The sequence below is a fragment of the Pelophylax lessonae genome (assembly GCF_965119305.1).
Source record: "Pelophylax lessonae genome assembly, chromosome: 1".
Classification (NCBI taxonomy): Eukaryota; Metazoa; Chordata; class Amphibia; order Anura; family Ranidae; genus Pelophylax; species Pelophylax lessonae.
The window spans coordinates 297483681-297503170 of NC_138768.1; the positions used below are offsets into that span (position 1 = coordinate 297483681).

General features: G+C 40.0%; 1 protein-coding gene across 5 annotated transcripts in view; it reads left to right on the plus strand.

Moving 5' to 3' along the window:
• The window catches only part of GIT2 (GIT ArfGAP 2), a 226043-nt gene that overhangs the window by 121701 nt on the left and 84852 nt on the right, over nucleotides 1-19490 (plus strand). For 4 of the 5 annotated variants that reach the window (XM_082252665.1, XM_082252661.1, XM_082252662.1 and 1 more), the window contains exons 11-15: nucleotides 487-584; nucleotides 1141-1252; nucleotides 3299-3441; nucleotides 5893-6042; nucleotides 17993-18241. In XM_082252665.1, the coding sequence (XP_082108791.1) occupies nucleotides 487-584; nucleotides 1141-1252; nucleotides 3299-3441; nucleotides 5893-6042; nucleotides 17993-18241 (752 nt within the window). Of the gene's footprint in view, nucleotides 1-486; nucleotides 585-1140; nucleotides 1253-3298; nucleotides 3442-5892; nucleotides 6043-11090; nucleotides 11418-17992; nucleotides 18242-19490 lie in introns of those variants that run through there. The other variant, XM_082252664.1, reaches the window with a different exon arrangement.

Here is a 19490-nt window from a genome sequence, read left to right on the forward strand (position 1 = left end):
TGAATTTTTTTAAAAGCCATCTCCAGGCACCTTTTTGTTTTAACCCTTATTTCTCACGTTACCTCTGAGAGCTCCTGATCTTTACAGTGGGGAGCCACACTTCAGGCTCTCCGCTGCATCCGTACAGTGTGTGTAAACACCATCTGTTTTGGTGTTGTGCCTCTGTCCCCTCGCTCTGCCATAAACAGAGCATGGCACAAACATCATCATTTTTTGGTGCTTTATGAATGGCAAAGCAGAGTGAGGGGCAGAGGCACTACCTCCAAAACTGGTGTCGTTCATACACACTGTAAGGATACAACTGTACATATAGGAAGAGCTTAGTGAGCTCCTGATGTAGTATCACAATATCTGTAGAAATGTTAAAAATAAAAATCTGAAAAAAAAAAAAAAAAAAAGTTATAAAAATGTCTAGAATTGGGACTAAGTAAAAATGGTAATATTTGACCACCTGTGTGTGTAATGAATGCTTTTTTGTGTTTTCAGTTTGGCTTGCCACTCAGAACCACAGCACCCTTGTCACAGAGACCACGGTTGTACCTTTCCTTCCAGTGAACCCAGAGTATTCTTCAACACGTAACCAGGTAATGCTACAGGACTCCAAGTTCACCTAGCGGAGATATTCCTATTTAGTGTGTATGTCAGAATCAACCACATTATTTTTTAATTTACAGAAAGAAGTGGCGTGAGAATGGCATGCCTAAATATATACGCATGCATGTCTGTCTGTGTGGGAAAAGTGTGTGCGTATATGCATATTCCATTTTTTTTTCTATTAATTATTTTCAGTTGCTGTATTGTCTTAAAGTCATCCTATCATCACGGGGTCGATGGAAAAATGCCAGCCTGTAAAGCTTAATGCTATATAATTATCTTTCTTGGTCCTCCCACCATACACTATGGCTTCTCCTGCCACTTGTACGTCACTACAGGATTTACCAGCCGGCAGGAGGAACCACAGCTTGTGGCTTGAAGAATCGGGTATCCAAAACACCCAGAAACGCACTGGTTATTTCATTCACACAATAACAGCTGCCTTCTGATGTCTTTATCCAGCTTTATGCAGTCACTTGTGGCCTTGACAACATTTTGAATGCCCCAAAGTGGACTTTGTCTTTATTCAGATCTCTATCATTTCAGGGAAGGCAAAAATTAGCCCGATTTAATGCTCATGAATTTGCAACACTGGTGATCGACATTCTAAGTGATGCCAAAAGACGACAACAGGGAAATTCAGTATCTGGATCGAAAGGTAAGTTAGTACTTGCTGATGATACTGCTAAAATATACAAGAGATGTCAGTGTTTTACTGATAAATGACCTTTTTCAGCTGTTGTCTTTTTTGCTTTTGTGTCCTTGAATTGCAAGTTTTTTTCCGCAGGCAGTCATGTCACAAAAGAGGAAAAAAAGCTTTGCTAATCTCTTCAGTTATTCGTTTATTTATGCATAATAAACCACTTTATGGAGACGTGTTTTGTCTTCCCCCCTCTTCCATCTTGTCAGTTCACAGAATACAAGGCATTGGGGGGATGGATAAACTACACTATTGCTTCCCTATATTATTTGAGAGCCACAGCAGTATCTGTATGAATTGTACAGTAAAGAGAACAGAGTTGCACATTTAAATTGCATGACTAGAGGTCATTTTTTTTTCAGTAAAGGATTTACAAATGTCTGTGTTTGGAGTCCCACTTTGTTTTGCTTAAACATGATTGGTTATTCTTTAAAAGTGAATTTTCACTTACCTTAACCTCATTCACTAAGGTAAGTGAAAATACTCCTTTGGTAAATCACCCCCACCATGATTCTACTCACTGATCTAAATCAACACTTGGATTTAAGCTGCAGATCCTTTTCTCTAACATTGGATTGTGCATATTTACCAAAGTAAACTCCCAAACTGTGGGGCACAAATTTGTTATTCTGTGTATCCAGTTTTTCATCCTGCCATATACAGGTCTTAATGTAAATGTTACTTTAGATGACATCACCATTACTGCATAAAAGTTCCAACATGGTTATAATACTTAACGTAGATCTAGCATCACATACATATTTTCCAGGTTTGCACAGTAATCTCCTACTATGGCTTCTTCTGTTTTCTGTTCAGAAGGCTGGCACTATCTTCATTCAGGCATCATCCAGAGCCAGCATTTGCATCCTTAACTGATATATTGGCTCAGAGATGACAGGATGATATAAATTCTGGTGTCTAAGCACTCATTTTGTCTGTCACAGATCAGCCCACTGCTGCTGCTCCTCATTTTGAGACTTTCTGTATTGTTACAGTTTGAGAAGAAGAGAATGAGGAAATGGCTGTTCTTCAGCCTATAGCAGGCTAATAACATAGTTCCCCCAGAATTCCCTTCTTGGTCTAGGCAGCATCAGTTGCCTGGAGCTCTGGGACTACCTCATTCATACGCATGCGTTATTTTGCTGTATTTTGGGACATTGGCCCAGCTTAAAAGAGAAGTATGGCCAAACTATTTTTGGATCTACTTCTGTTGGATCAAAAGAGTACATTTACTTTTGTTGTTCTACCCAGAGTCAGCTGATAGCAAGCTTCTGCCCGCTAACAGGGCAGAGGCATGGGCAAGTATGGGGAAGAAGCCCACCAATATTATTGGGATCCACCCAGCTGCCTGATTGACACTCAGCTCTGTCTACAGAGTGCAGCTAAGAGCCGGCGCATACTGCTCCCACTGCTTCACCAGCCTAGAGCTCCAATGAGCACTGAAGGAGCAAAGCAGAGAGCAGTGGTTGACAGTCACTGTTCTATGCTGCAAGCAGACTGAGAACTAACTGATCAGTGGTCTTGTAATCTCCGCTCAGCTCCCAGTCCTAGAGCCGGCATGGGACAGCTGCAGTGTGGCACGGATGCTGCAGCATGGAGGTGGGTCTGTATGTTTGTTTTATTTTAGAAATCCCAAACTCCTTTAAGATAATTGTTATTGTACCTACACTTGCTCTGCAGGCACACATAATGTTTAACCATCCTATGTATGCTGGCTAATTGTATTGATAGCTAGCTATTTACCCAGGGCATGTTTGCTAGGGTGTGTTAACCTAACAAAGCTGCAGCTATTTAAGTAGGAGTGTAAGATGAAATCTCTCCAAAATCTGGTTGGTTTGGGTTACAACATGTTGCACATAGCTATTGCACGTTACTTTCCAGTCAAACCTATTGAGGCAGCATGCATTGTATTTAAAAAAAAAAACACACCTGTGCAGAACAATTGGAAATGTATTGCTCCCGTTTAGCATGTTCTATTCCACCTATAACTATGTTCATTTACAGATAATGTGGAATTAGTGTTAAAAAGTATAAGTAATCAACATAGTACAGAAAGTCAAGATAATGACCAGCCGGATTATGACAGTGTGGCATCAGATGAAGAAACCGACTCAGAGAATGCTCCAGCTAAGTCAAATCGAGAAAAGGTAAGTTTTTTTTTCAGGGCAAAGTGACCTTGTTGGTGCTAATATTTTTAATTGATGTACAGCTTTTTGTTACAGTTCATAGGATATTTCTATGTAAAATTCATAGCCTTGTAGCGAGGCTTAGCAAGAACAAACTTAGTTATGCTAATGGTGCCACCTTTTTTCCCCTAAATTAAATATTCATACCATAGGTTAACTCAATTAATATCTACAGCTATTAAACACTATATGGCAATGACTTAAAATGACTTAACGATATCGCCAAATCTTTCTTTAAATTCAGTTATACTGTATATTGTCAAATATATAAAGATATCTGAAAAAAATGAATGCTACTAGATTTAAATATGTTATGCATTTTAGATAGTTTGTAAACCTGGAAATGTTTAGCGCACAAGGCCTGTCACACCTTCTTTGTAGAAAGTGTAACGTTTACATGACATCTCCCTTAGTTATCCATGATACTGCATGGAAACTATTTCAATTGCTGACAACTTGCATTTAATGCTTACAGCATGAGTTGTATTGTAGTGTTACCCAAGGAGTGTAGTAAGTATTAAACATTGTTTAAAACTTACTTATAAAGAAAAAAAATGAAACCATAACCTCTGACTTAGTTTGCAAGGATTAGTAATGACTGGGATTGTCTAAAAGATCCAGCCCCTGCGGGTCCTACTTGTAGATTTGTGGATTGCGCTGCAAGATTTTGCTATAAAATTACTCTATCCAACTAGCTAGGACTATAATTGTTATTAAGGTTTGGGAGGTAATTTCAGGGTGCTCTCATTAAAGTAATTATAAAGGCGACACACACAGCGCTGCTCAGCCCCACCGCCTGCTCCCTTCTCATCCGGATTTGATTGACAGCAGCAAAAACCAATGCCTCCCGCTGCTCTCTCCATGTCCATTGAGGAGAGAGAGAACACCACTGCTGCTCTCAGGCACAGCACTGGTTTAAGATCAGGCTCAGTTAAGTATTTAGGGGGCAGCCGATCAAAGGTTTTTTTACTTTAATGCAGAGAATGCATTAAAGTAAAAAAAAAACCTTCTAAATTTACAACAACTTTAACCACTTTACCACCGGAGGATTTTGCTGTCTTCCGTCCAGGCCACTTTTTGCGATTCGGCGCTGTGCGACTTCAACTGACAATTGCGCGGTCGTGCGACGCCGTACCCAAACGAAATTTACGTCCTTTTTTTCTGATAAACAGAGCTTTCTTTTGGTGGTATTTGATCACCTGTGCGATTTTTACTTTTTGCGCTATAAACAAAAAAAGAGCGTTTATTTTGAAAAAATAACAATATTTTTAACATTTTTTTATATGAAATTCCCCCCAAAAAAGATGTAAAAACCAATTTTTTAAAAATTTTTGGCCAATTTGTTTTCTGCTACCTATGTTTGGTAAAAAAAATCACAATAAGCGTATTTTGATTGGTTTGCGCAAAAGTTATTGCGTTTACTAACAAAGGGAAAGATTTCTGTCATTTTTGGTGTTTTTTTTTTTAACGCGTAATGGCGGCGATCTGCGATTTTTTTTGTGGGACTGCGACATTGCGGCGGACAGATCGGACCCTTGACTGACATTTTTGACACTTTTGGGGTTACCAGTGACATTACTACAGTAATCAGTGCTATATATATGCACTGTTACTGTAAAAATGACACTGGCAGGGAAGGGGTTAATTTTATTGGAGAGGGAGGGGTTAATGTATGCCTGGTGCTTACTGACGTGTAGGGGGGGAGGGGCCTGAGTGAGTCATGGACAGATCGGATGTCCAGCTATGCTGAACAGTCCGATCTGTCACTATGGAGATCCGCCCGCTGTGTTTACACACAGCGGGCGGATCTCCACACTAGATCCCCGGCGATCGGGGCAGAGCAGCGGCGATCGCCGCTGCTCCTCCCCTGGCCCGACTCCCGCTGTGAATGAAAACAGCGGGAGCGAGCCTCCGGCGGCGCGCAAGCGCCGCCCAGAAGGGGGAGTGTCCAGTCACGTAATACTACGTGACTGGACGATAACGAACCACTTTGCCGCAGTACTATTACCGTACTCGGTCGGCAAGTGGTTAAAATGTATCTCTCGGTTTGCCATGTTACCCCGATGACAAATCAGCACTCTCCTTTGCTGATCTACAGCTTTCCCCACTGCCAACACGTTTCTCATTTATTCCTAAGGAGGCCAGTGATGCCTTCTGAAAATTGTAGTTGCCTGGATATCATACTTACCCTTTTACGTCAGTGCTTTGCAACAAAAAGAAAAGGATTGTGCTTATTTTCCAGGTCAGTGGCTGAAAAGGTATTGAAGACAGTGTCACTTGACAGCCAAGCAGTATGTTCAGAAGGTGGTTAGGAATATCAACCTCCATATTTCTCTTATGACAGGTTTACTTTAAATCCTAGAACAGTTTTCTAACTTTAATGTATATAAAAATATATAATTTACTCCCCAGAGTTTGGAAGGTGATGTGTCTGATGGGACTGTCACAGCACAAGATTTTATGGATGTAAAAAATGCCCTGGCTGTATCAGAAGCAAAAATTCAACAACTGATGAAGGTTAATAGTAATCTGAGTGATGAGCTTCGGATAATGCAGAAAAAGGTAAACATTTACACAGATTTTACCTGTGCTAAATATTTATCAGAATATAGATTCATTGGTGGCAAACTGGTTAAGAAAGGGTAGGTTTTCTTTAGGAGCATTTCGTGTATATTGACTTTTAATGTATTTTCTCTTTATTTTGCTCAGTTCATGGGGGCTTGATGGTAACCAGCTAAATTTCTTTAAGGCAGCTGTCATTGTTTGTGCCTGTTTATTTCAAAACTTCCAATAAATGTGTTCTGGGAAAAAACAAAAGACCTTAAGGGTATTTTCCAAGAGAGGCTAAAACTCAAAGCTGCTTCTGTCAACTTTGCATAATTGTAAAAGATGAGTGTACAAGAAGAATCGAGATCCATGATCTATCCTGTGCCAGTACCTGCAAATTTCAGTATACCTGTATTGGCCTTACCAAATATGAACAAGGGTTAGTGCTGGATAGCACACACAGGTGGATTTTCACACTTTTAGGTCTGGAGTTTACAACCTTGAGAAGGATCTACTTAAAGCGGAGTTCCACCCAAAAGTGGAACTTCTGCTTTAAGGCCTCCTGACCAACTGACATGCCACATTTGGCATGTCCTTTTTTGGGGTGCTACGGGTACCTAGTTTTGACAGGTACCCACTTCCGCTCTGGCCGCCTAGGCGGCTCGAGTGAAAGTTCTCTTCTCCCACTTCCTCCCTGCAATCTTCTGGGACACATCACAGGTCCCAGAAGATTGCCCAGCCATTTAGGACGCGCAGTGCGACTCGTACATGCGCACCCGGCTATGCCAGCGAGAGCAGTGAGAGAGTACTAAGGTTTTGGGCGGCCACATCGCTGGATCATGGGACAGATGAGTGTGTGTTTATTAAAAGTCAGGGCTTCACTTTTTGTAGCTGCTGAGTTTTTTAATAAACACAAAAACAACTAGAGCTCGCTTTAGAGAGAAATTACATTCGTTTTTTTTTTTTTTTTTTTAATTTTAAGTCAGCTGCAAAAAGTGTAGCTGCTGACTTAGGATAAACACTCAAGTCTAGGAGTCCAGTGCTGTCTTCACCCGGAGCCGGTTTTTCAGTGGTTATCGGATCCCTGACGCTGCCATCTTGGCTTTCTGAGCTGGCTGTAACTTCCTGGTGTTTCACATCCAGCTCCCCACTGCGCATGCACAGGATCGCACTGCACTTTCAGGACTGTTCCATAGGAGACACAGAGCATGGCTCAAACCCACTCCCTCCTCACTGCTAGTCATTGACTATAGCGGGAGCCAGTGGCTGCTGTTGCTGTCTCTCAGCCAGTGATGATGGAGAGACCTGGGAGAGCCACTACTCGTGCACATCACTGGCTCGGGTAAGTATTACAACCACTTTACACTGTCCTGGTGTTTCTAAAGACCTACTGCTTTTACAATTAGCATAATTAAAAGGAAACCTTTCCCTAGGAAAGATTTTCCAATTTCAAGCAAAGACTGAGTAACCGGTCTGCGTGCACCTTTTCCATTATTTTCCTATTTCATTTGACCTACCTAATTGGCAATTTAAAGTGCAGGAGAGTGCAAGGGTCAATAACCGCATGACAGAGTGTCAATAATTCAACTGGCAGTAGGTGAAAACTAGATATTGATTAAAGACCACTGACAACAGGGCAGACAAATGCATGTGCAGTCTTCCTCTCTTTCATCGAGTGGCCACCTGTGCTTGCATATGGAATCAAATTACGGGATTCAAAAAACATGTCCTTACCCTTTGTGCACACAACCTGCAGACTGACAATGCCTGCATTTTTTAATGTGGATTTTTTGCAGTTTAAAAGACAAATGGGCCAAGATCCATTTCAATCCACTGTAAAGTCCAAGTAGACAAGAGCCTGCCGTGGCGTTTTGACAGATTGTCTACTATCTGCTCTCACCAAGGGCTTCACTGGAGTTCCCCCTGAAAACTGGAATTTTGTGCCCCCTTTCCCCAGTTTATCATACAGTTGGTGGTGCCTGAGAATTGCCCTGTGGAGAAGTATGCATTTTCTAGTAAGTTTTAAGTTTAACCGAGCAGAAGTCTGAGTTATGTTCCGCTTATTGTTCCTGCTATGCAACCCAAGGCTCTGTTTGTAGTGAAAAAAATAATTATTTGATCCTCTGTAGATCTTGTAAGTTTGCCCACTTACAAAGAAATGAAGGGTCTATAATTTATATCATAGGTGTAATTTAAATGATAGCGATAGAATATCAACCAAAAATACAGAACAAAAAAAAAAAAGGATGACAAATGTTATAAATTGAGTTGCAGTTCAGTGAGTAAAATGAGTATTTGATTCCTTACCGACTAACAATAATTCTGGCTCCCACAGACTGGCTACAGTATGTGCTCATGTGGTACACAGATTAGTCCTGTTAGTTTAGGAAGGTCCTAATGACAACTCCTTATGAGTGTAAAAGACACCTTACAATCATGTGCAGGACCAAAGAGCTGTCAAAGGACGCCAGGGACAAGATTGTAGACCTGCACAAGGCTGGGAAAGGGCTACAAGACCATCAGCAAGAAGCTTGGTGGGAAGGAGACAACTGTTGGAGAAATTATTCACAAATGGAAGAAATACAAAATAACCATTAATCGCCCTTGGTCTGGAGTTCCATGCAAGATTTCGCCTCATGGGGTAAGGACGATGGTGAGAAAAGTGAGGGATCAGCCCAGAACTACATGGGAGGAGCTTGTGAATGATCTCAAGGCAGTTGGACCACAGTCACCAAACAAACCATTGGTAACACAATAAGTCACCATAGATTGAAATCTTCCACCCCTCACAAGAACCCCCCTCCTCAAGAAAGCACACGTACAGGCCTGTCTGAAGCTTGCCAATGAACATCCAAATTATTCAGAGAAAAGTTGGGAGAAAGTGCTGTGGTCAGATGAGAATGTTTGGCATTGACTCGACTCACTGTGTTTGGAGGAAGAAAAATGCTGACTATGACCTGAAGAACACCATCCCTACAGACAAGCACGGAGGTGGAAACTTTATGCTTTGGGGCTGTTTCTGTTCTATACAGGCTGACTTTGTGGCTTTGAGGGGCCAATGTATTGTAAAATCGTGGATGAGAACCTTCTTCCCTCAGCCAGAGCACTGAAGATGGGTAGTGGATGGGTCTTCCAGCATGATAATGACCGAAAATATACAGCCAAGACAACAAAGGAGTGGCTCAAGAAGAAGCACATTAAGGTCATGGAGTAGACTAGCCAGTCGCCAGACCTTAATCCTATAGAAAATTTATGGAGGAAGCTGAAACTTCAAGTTGCTAAGCGATAGCCAAGAAACCTTAAGGGTTTAGAAAAGATCTGTAAAGAGTAGACCAAAATCCCTAAGATGTGTGCAAACCTGGTAACCAACTACAAAGTGTCGTAGGTTAGGTTCACACCTGTGCTGCTACTGCGGGACCTGCACAAATTCCTGCAGCCACACCCACCACATAGCAAAATGCAGGACCCACCGGCAGATGCCATTAATCCTCCTGGTTCCTGTGCGGCTGCAATTTCAAAAATAGTGCAGGGACTTCTTTCCTGCATGCTGCGAGGCATGGCAGCCTAGCTTTACCTCTGTGCTTTTCCACCTAGTACTAAGTCATGTTTTGCTTGGGGATCAGATACTTCTTTTACTCACTGAACTGCAACTCAATTTATAACATTTGTATCGTGTCTTTTTTCTGGATTTTTGGTTGATATGCTGTCTCTATCGTTTAACCGGTTGCCGACCGCCGCAAGTACATATACTGCGGCGATCAGCCTCGGCCAGGCAAAGTGACGTATATATACGTCACTAGCCTGTCAGTTGCTTGTGAGCCAATAGCAGGCGAGCGGGCGCCCGCCCCGGCTCGTTCCCTGGGAAGTTTGTGCGTGTGCCCGGCGGACCCGATGTCCGCCGGTCACTCGCGATCGTCCTCCGTGAAGGGAGAAAGGCAGGCGGCTGATGTAAACAAGCCGCCTGTCATTCTCCCCTGTGTAGGAATGGTGATCATACGGTTCTACTAACACTAGTAGCCATGTCCAATCACAGTAAGAAGCACGCCCCTAGGGACACACTTAACCCCTCCTTCCCCAATAAAGTTAACCCCTTCCCTGCCAGTGTCATTTTGCAGTAACAGTGCATATGTATAGCACTGATTACTGCAGTAATGTCACTGGTAACCCCAAAAGTGTCAAAAATGTCAGTCAAGGGTCCGATCTGTCCACCGAAATGTCGCAGTACCGCAAAAAAAATCGCAGATCGCCGCCATTAAGCGTAAAAAAAAACCCACCAAAAATGACAGAAATCTCTCCCTTAGTTAGTAAACGCAATAACTGTTGCGCAAACCAATCAAAATACGCTTTTTGCGATTTTTTTTTTTTTTTCCAAACATATGTAGCAGAAAACAAATTGGCCAAAAATGTTAAACAAATTTGATTTTTACATTTTTTTTTTCTGGGAATTTCATATAAAAAATGTGAAAAATATTGTTATTTTTGCAAAATTGACATTCTTTTTTTGTTTAGAAGCGCAAAAAGTAAAAATCGCACAGGTGATCAAATACCACCAAAAGAAAGCTCTGTTTATGGGAAAAAAAGGATGTCAAATTCGATCGCGCAATTGTCCTTTAAATTCATGCAGTGCCGAATCGCAAAAAAACCCCTGGTCAGAATGGGGGTAAAATCTTCCAGGGCTTAAGTGGTTAAAATACACCTATGATAAAAATTATAGACCCTTCATTTGTTTGTAAGTGGGCAAACTTACAAAATCTACAGGGAATCAAATAAATTATTTTCCCTGCTGTATATTAGGGCTATTAAGGTAAACTTTATTCCTGGTATTGCAGCTTGATGGTTTTGACATTGTTTATTTTATATTTGTAAGTTGGACTGTAACTTACTGATAAAATATAAGTGGGTTAAGGGTTTGACTGCTGCTTTTCATTGATAGGATTTTATTTCAATCAGAGTAGCAGCCACATTTTACTTTTTAGCATGGGCAGTTCCTTAAGTATATTCTTATAGTGTGTATAATTGGAACGGTAGAGCTGGTCGTATGATCAATATCTGATCTTTCACAGTTACTGGAAAAAGACTAATTAAAGAAGACGAGGAGCTACTCCTGCTGTCAATATGTTTCCTTCATGGATGGGTCATTTTTTTTTTCATGAAGTGGTGTTTGAGTTTAGTACAATTCAGACTGACTATTATAGTGGGAAAGGTTATCATATATCTTTTCTATCTTTTCTATGGATCGAAGAGGAGAACCAAGAAAAAAACAAAACCACTAGAAAACTACGAGATAATTTAGGGATTTTTTTTTTTAAACTTTCAGCTTGAGTGCTGCATGATTACATATCTATGGTCATTCTTTTCATGAACAAATTTATTTTTTACCTTTAAAAAATGTATGGACTTTCTCTATTTGAGTAAAAAAAAGATCATATACTTTTTACAGTGAAAGGCTCAATTTATTACTAAAAGAACCAGTAAGCCTAAAACATTATTGAAAAGGTTACTAACACAAGTATATTTAATATATGTATATATAAAGTCAAACTTTTTTTTTTTTTTTTTTTCCGTTTGGATAGAAAATGGTTTAAACCCTATCAGGTTTTCATTTGTCATTGTGTCTCTACAAGGAGATTACTTTCTGTCCTGTACACACAGCAGGAAATGGGAGGAAATCTCTCCCCCTAGTGAGAGAAACACTATCTTAGATATTTGTTTTCCCTTATATTTATTTTCTGGTGACAACTAACCGAGAGTAAACCCCCACAAAGTAAAAGCAGGAAAGCAATAAACCTGGCAGAGGTTCTAACTCTTAACTACTCAGTGCAAATCTAAAAGCACACTTTAATTTGATGCAGCTTGCCAGTCCTACGATAAAATGGCTGCGTTTGTTGTCTCTTTTTCAGCCCCTTTTCCCTTGACTTTCAAAAGGTAATTCTATGAAATAAACACACACTTTCTTGTCCCTGTGTGGCTCCACTCCATCTGTCGAAGGAATGATGGTTGCCACACAGGCTGGGGCTTGAATTTATATCTGCTTGTCCCCATTATATAGAGTTTGATGATATTAGTAGTTTGCAAAAGAAAGATAACCTGGTTTTTGCTCCTAGTTTATCCAACAGGAAATGAAAAGGACACTCCATTTCTGGCAAGATCGAGATTTATTTTTTGTACTTGCTAAAAATGTTCTTAGTCTGAAAACAGAAAATGAATGCAGCCATTATATTTAAGGGCTGGCAAGGTACAATATATTAAAAGTGTGTTCTTGTGTTTTAGATAACCTTTAAGGTATATTATATTTGAGCCTTTGCAATGCTGTTTGATGTGTTTTAGAGGTTGACTTAAAGAGGTTGTAAACTCATTAAAAAAGGTTTTTTTTTTTCCCAACCTGAAATAGAAACACATAATGAGGTAGTATGCATCGCATACTAGTTCATTATGAAATACTTACCTTAGAACGAGCCCCCGCCGTGCCGCCCGCTTACCTGTATGCCGGGCGACATGTTCAGTAGCCCGTCTTCCGGGATCGCGGCATCCGGCCATCTGATTAGCCGGACCCGCGATTACGTTGCTCCCGCACGGGAGCCGACGGTCACGGCACGGGCTCTGAAGGAACGGCACCAGCGACCATTGCAGAGGAGGGTTTACTTCCTCTTTAAAGTAGAACTAAAGGTTAGAGTAGGGTAGAGTTATAACTAGAGGTGCACCGAATGGAAATCTTGGTACCGAAAATGCAGAATGCACTTGGTTAGAAACCGAAAATCATATTTTTAAAAAAATATTGATAGTTTTATAAATAATTGTATTCTATTCGACTTTTTAATTAATATCATGAATTTAAATGAATTTGAATTTATTGTCGGATATTATTAGCAGCTTTTAGCGCAAGAAAAGCTCAAGAAAAATGTATCTCTCTAAATTCTATGCATGTCTTCACACTGGTCCGTTGGTGTTAAAAATTTGACTTGCTGCATTTTTGGTCAGTTAAAAAACGCACCTAACTGTTGAAATGCATTAAAAACACAGAACGCATCAATAACTCACCCATATGTTTTTGATGGCATTTTTGAGTCGCATGGCGTTCTTGGCGCCATTTTCGGCACATTTTTCTATTCTTATTAAGGTTTATTTTTGCCATCTGTGTCCCATTGGGGAAATTTCCCCTCACTTCCTTCCCCATACCAAAACGGGAAGTGAGCGAGAATCCATCTAAAGTGAGGGAATCCTTTGCTGTCTCCAGATTTAGTTTCCCCATTGGAAGATTTCCCCCTCTATTCCTATTCTGGGGACAATCCAAAATTTGGCGATTTTCTTTAACTTTCACTTTTATTGATAAGGGTAAAATGGAAAAATAGAGAGGGTGAATCTCCCTGACAGGGGCACAGATAGCAGTAAAAACCTGATGGGTGGTTTAATCCCTTTACACTGCATCCACTGCCTTTAGTTTTACTTTAAACTGTAAAATTCTGATCAACAGGACATAAGGCTGTATGCGCTTTCCCTCTCTTCAAACAGCTTGCATGGTGGAAATGAAGCCATTCCAGTAATACTTTAACATGACCAATATTTTCTTCATCTGGTGGAAAATTCGTTAATGTTTTTGCTGGTTTGTATAGGTCAAGTAGTATTTTAGGCTTGCTGGTTCCTTAAGATGGCCTGTATGCTATTTATTTAATTTAGATTTTTTTATTCATTCTTCTAAAGGATTCAGTGGTAGATGTGGCTGGTAATGTTGTGTGTGTGTGTGTGTATATACATTTTCTTGCAAAAGTTTCTGTCCCTGAACTAATTTTTTCATTTTACTGAACAGTAAATCCTACACTGAGCCCATGCTTGTAGCTGCCGGTAACTGATGTCAGTTTGACAGCTTGAAAACTTTGTATATTATAGCTAGCTGCAACTTTCTAAAAAACTACTTAGTGTATCTGCCATATTTATTTTTTTATAGTGGTTTATTAACCTCTTCCCGACCGCACTATAGCCGAATGTTTGCTACAGCGAGGTTGCACATTTCCGGGAGGGCGTCTATTGACGTTCTTTCAGAACCATGCCTGCTGCGTGCCCCTGGGGTGCGCTCTGTGATCGCTGTGCCCATGGACACAGCTGATCACAGATCGAGGTAAAGGGCCAATCACAGTGGCCCTTTACCATGTGGTTAGCTATGTCCAATCACAGCTCATCACATGTAAACAAATCCCAGTTTCCATTCCTCAGCGCTGTCACTGTCTGAGGAAAGAAAAGCCGAAAACCAGCTTTCCTGTGACAGGACACATCTACACTGATGATCCGGGCACTGATCATCAGTGCAGCCCCGTCAGTGCCACAAATCTGTGCGTATCAGTGCAGCCTCATCGGAGCCAGTCAGCGCAGCCTATTTGTGCCCATCAGTGAAAAGAAAAATTACTTATTTGCAAAATGTTATAACCGAACTAAAGAGAGGTGTTTTTTTTTTTTCCCCAACTTTTTGGTCTTTTTTCAATTGTTTAGCAAAAAATAAAAAAACTAAGTGGTCATTAAATACCACCAAAAGAAAGCTCTATGGGTTTCAAAAAATGATAAAAATGTCATATATATGTAAATTGTTGCATGTCTGCGCAATTGTCATGCAAAAGTGTGAGAGCACTGAAAACCAAAAATTAGCCTGGGCAGGAAGGAGATATACAGGCCCAGTAGGCAAGTGGTTAAAGAAAGTGGATACTTAGACTTTACCCACTAATCTGGCCTTTATTAACTCATCCCCCTGCCATCCTTAGATTTGTTTTTTTAATCATACTATTAAGATTTGTTTGCATGTCCTTGCTCATTTTGTCAGTTAGTTTTAGCATATCGTGTTCCATAAAAAAAAGAAATACAAAAAAAAGCCTTAAACTAGAAGCTCAGCCCTAAAACTAATTCTAAATCTTCTAGCTTCCACATTCCAAGACTAATCTACCTGATCCTGTAAAGCAAAAATCTCTATACATACCTTTTTGTGCAGCTTACCATAGTAACTCTATGGGTGATGTCACTTCCCAGGCATTTTACACCCATTTTTGGCTGTCTGGATCGGCTGCAGAGAAGATAAGTATAGCAATTCTTGCTATACAGGGTTAAATTAGTCTTAGAGTTTGGCCACCAGTAGATTTAGAGTTAGTTTTACGCTATACTTCATATTCAGGGTGTAACATGTTACAGATGTACCGATCCCCCGTTATGACAGTGGGGGATCTCCCAACCCCCCCCCCCCCCCCCCACCGCCCTGCCCTGCTAGCTGTCACAAGCTGCAAAAAAGGTGTTCTGTAAATGGGAAAACTACAAAGTTCAACAGCCTTTGCAGCTATTGGCTTTTAGTTCTCAATGAACTACCACTGCTCTGTTGGGGGCGCTGTGGTAGTTCATCAAGTCTTCCTGTCACAGTGTAACTGCTTGGTTGTATCGGAGGTACAGCGAGACAGATGCACAGAAAGTCTAGGGGATGGTGGCATTACACCCACGATCTGCTGTTGTGGGTGCAATGCTTTTATAGGTCCACTACAAAAAAAATAATAAATGCATATTTTTTTACATGCAAAAATTGTGCATTTATTATTTTGTTTGTAAAGGTGAACTTATCCATTAAATACTTATTGGAAGACCATATCGCTAAAAGATAGATATGTTTACTACACAGAGGCACTTAACTTTAACAGAAAAAAACAGAAGTTGACTGTTCAATTATTCAGTTACTACACGTACATATTTTGTGGCATTACCATGTACAACAACAACTGTATCAAAGCGGTAGTAAACCGCAGCAGTAAATAAAAAAAAAAAAAAAAAAAAAAAACTGGGCCCCAGGCAGTTTAAATCATATTATACTATTGTGCACTGCATTGTAGCACATTGTGACCGATTTAACTAAAACTGAAGCCCTCAAGCGCCATGCTGTCACCACTGTAGGTACTTCCATCTTCACCCAGTCGTAAACACAGACCGTTCTTCTCCCTGGAATGGTCATAGAGCCCATGTGATCCTTCTATATAGGATCACATGTCTCTATGGTCATTTCAGAAGCCACCCCCCCCCCCCCCCCCACAGTTAGAATCACTCCCCTAGGCTCTCATTTAACCCCTTGAGCACCCACAGGGTTAACCCCTTCCCTCCTAGTGTCATTATTACAGTAACAGCGCATTTTTTTAGCACTGATTACTGTAGTAATGTCACTGGTACCCCCAAAAGTGTAAAAAATGTCAGGCGTCCGATCCCTCCGCCGTGATGTCGCAGTCCCGCAAAAAAATCGCAGATCGCCGCCATTACTAGTGAAAAAAAAAACAACAATAAAAATTACATAAATCTTTCTCGTATCTAGTAGACGCGGTAACTTTTGCGCAAACCAATTAAAATACGCTTATTGCAATTTTTCTTTTTACTAAAAATGTGTAGCAGAAAACAATTTGGCCTAAAATGTTAAAAAATTTTGATTTTTACATTTTTTTGGAGAATGTCCTATTGCAAAATGTGAAAAATATTGTTTTTTTTTTTTTTTTTTCAAAATTGTCGCTCTTTTTTTTTTTTTTTTTTTGTTTATAGCACAAAAAATAAAAATCACACAGGTTATCAAATACCACAAAAAGAAAGCTCTATTTGTGGGGGAAAAAAGAACATCAATTTTATTTGGGGACAGCGTTTCACAACCGTGCAATTGTCCGTTAAAGTAACGCAGTGCCGAATCGCAAAATAGGGCTTATTCATTAAGGGGGCAAATCCTTCCGGTCTTAAAGTGGTTAAAGTAAATATCTCCTAAAAGATGCACGTTTAGGAGAGATTTACTTTACCTATAGGTACCCCTAATAAATCTTTGGAGTTAAGTACATTACCAGCTCTGTATTTCGTTCTGATTATGGCCTATTTTTAAGGCAGATTTGCTCCAATTTGTTAAGGTATTTTGAGAACCTGGCACTATACTGAATAAAAAAAATTTTCTCCCAAATAGTGTGCTAAGCTGGTTTATTCAGTCCTAAAAGACTGCTCTGCAGAATAGTAATGTTTGGGGTCAATCATAAATGCAAAATATTTCAGTTCTTTTTTTTTTTTCCTAAACAGTATTGCATTTAACAAACTTAGCGAACAGCGGTTCAGGGTAGGTTTTTATGTTCAGCAAATACGTTTTTAAATTCTATGTACTTTTGCAAGACATTGGACAATACATTTCATTATCTTGGCCTACATCAATCTCTGTTGTACATTGTTTATATGCTGCTTTAATGTAAAGTTTTGTTAGCCATAGTACTTATTAAAGTATCAGTCTTGAGCACTGTCAGCTGAGAATCTGAATAGCAATGTAGTGGGAAAATGGTGTTATTTCATAACACTGCAGTACCACCAGACAGTCCACTTCTTTTGAGGTTTTCTGTAAATTGGGATAGACATTTGATATTGCCTGTCATTTATGTACAATTTTGTAAGCAATTGATAATAAAATCTATTTAAACATATTTTTCTGGATTTGTTTGGATGATTATTTGTTCATTGCATTGCTGCTATTGCTTTGCTTTGCTTCTTATTTTTTTCTTTCTTGGCATCACTGCTGACGTCTGGTGGTAAAACAGTGCGTTCTAGTTGAACTGTTTTCACTTCAATGACGAGGAATATTTGGCATAACTCGGGAATTATTATAGGATAGGTTTAATTTACTTGGCTTATCCAAAAGAAACGATAAAAAGGCAACCAACTGGAAATAGGTTCTTACATCTTATCTTATTAACAGCTCTATAGGTATATAACTTTACGTGATGGTTATCTATTTAATGATAGCGGTTGATCATCTGCTTATTCCATTTATACTGGAATGTGGTCTTTTTTAGTGGCAGGCACTAGCTCCAGTTAATTTCAGCATGTACAGAATTTTATGTTTACATATGATTACTTTAGAAGAGCTGTTTGTCCACCTATTCACCCTACATCTCTATTCTAAAGCAAATTGCAAAGTCCCACTGGTGAACATGTTTTTCAGCTCCAAACACTGCAATGTGAAAACACCAACCTCAGGAGACAGGCCACAGCAAATCTATATCAGGTCCCTGCTGGGTCAGAATTTGCAGACCTCACCAACCCACCTTCCCTAAAGAGACGGCCTTCAGCACGAGGTAGTAGACCCATGTCTATGTATGAGACTGGATCAGCTCAGAAACCCTACCTCCCATTGGGGGAAGTCTCATATCCAGAAGAGGGCATTAAAAGACTGCAGCCTTTTCCACCACATGTAAGTAAACAGAGTGCTTCTCCCACTTTTTGCATGCTTTGCTGTTCCAACTAGCATTTGTGCTTCCCCATTTTTGCCTTTTACAGTTTTTTTTTTTTTTTTTTTAAACCGGTTATTGCTATAAAAAAACAGCTATGATCAATTCACCAACAGTTAGTTGTGCATCCAAATATGATGTGCACGTTTTGTTTCCCCAGTTATATCCTATTTTACAATCTTTTTCAACACACATACTAACAGACTTTCAAGAAAAGTCCCATATTTACAAAAGTTTTTTTTTAAATTTACGGTAATTATTTTGCAAGAGTACTCATTCAGATTGGATCAAAGTGTAAAGCATTATTTTTGTCAATTTTTTGGCCCAAATTGGACTTTTAGGTTTATTTCATTACCCAATTAGGGGTGTAGGTGTTGAAAAGGTAGCAGGCTTACATTTTTCCCAGTGGTTGCGATGTTCTGCACATAAAGCCCTTATTTTTAGAAGAACCTATTTTATTTATAGATTATATTCCTGGAATTTAAAAGGAAAGCTATCAAACAGCTACATACATAAGGATGTCCATATTTCCCCCATTATGTTCATATTTCTTGCATTAGCTAAAGAAAATGTCAAACTAAAAGGAAATGGCCTCTCATGATACGTTTTCTGCCAATACACACTAATAAACCTACACTGCTGTATTTGTACTACCTACATCTTCAGGGTACTGCTACCCTAAGGCCCCTTTCACATGGGCCGGATCCGTTTGTGCTCAGCAGGGGATCCGTCTGTGGATCCCCTGCTGAACTGAGCAGAGCTGGCAGATGACAGGTTCATGCCTGCTCTGCTTATGCAGAGTTGACACAGATGCAGCTTGCTCTGCTCTATGGGTAGCCGGATGTAAAGAGACTGGCTGTCTATACCTGGCTGCCCTCCAATCCAATCCGGCCAGCCGGAGGGGAGCGGATCCCCTTCCATATGTCAAGTTGAAATTTGGGACCCTGCTTTACTGAAACACTAGAAATAGATTTTTTTTTTGTGACTGACGCTTCATCATAACGAGCAAATACTACATCATGAGGCTGAAGCACGGTCGTCGGTTCCTTACTTTCATCTATGCCTTAGCTGTTTTATGTTTAATATTCAGTGTTTCCAAGCAAGGTTAAGCTTTTTTATAAATATAAATGCCCTAAATAAATTGTGTATACCTAAGCATGTAATTGTTAATACTTTTAAGCAAGGAGAAAGAAGCATAATATTGAAGTATTC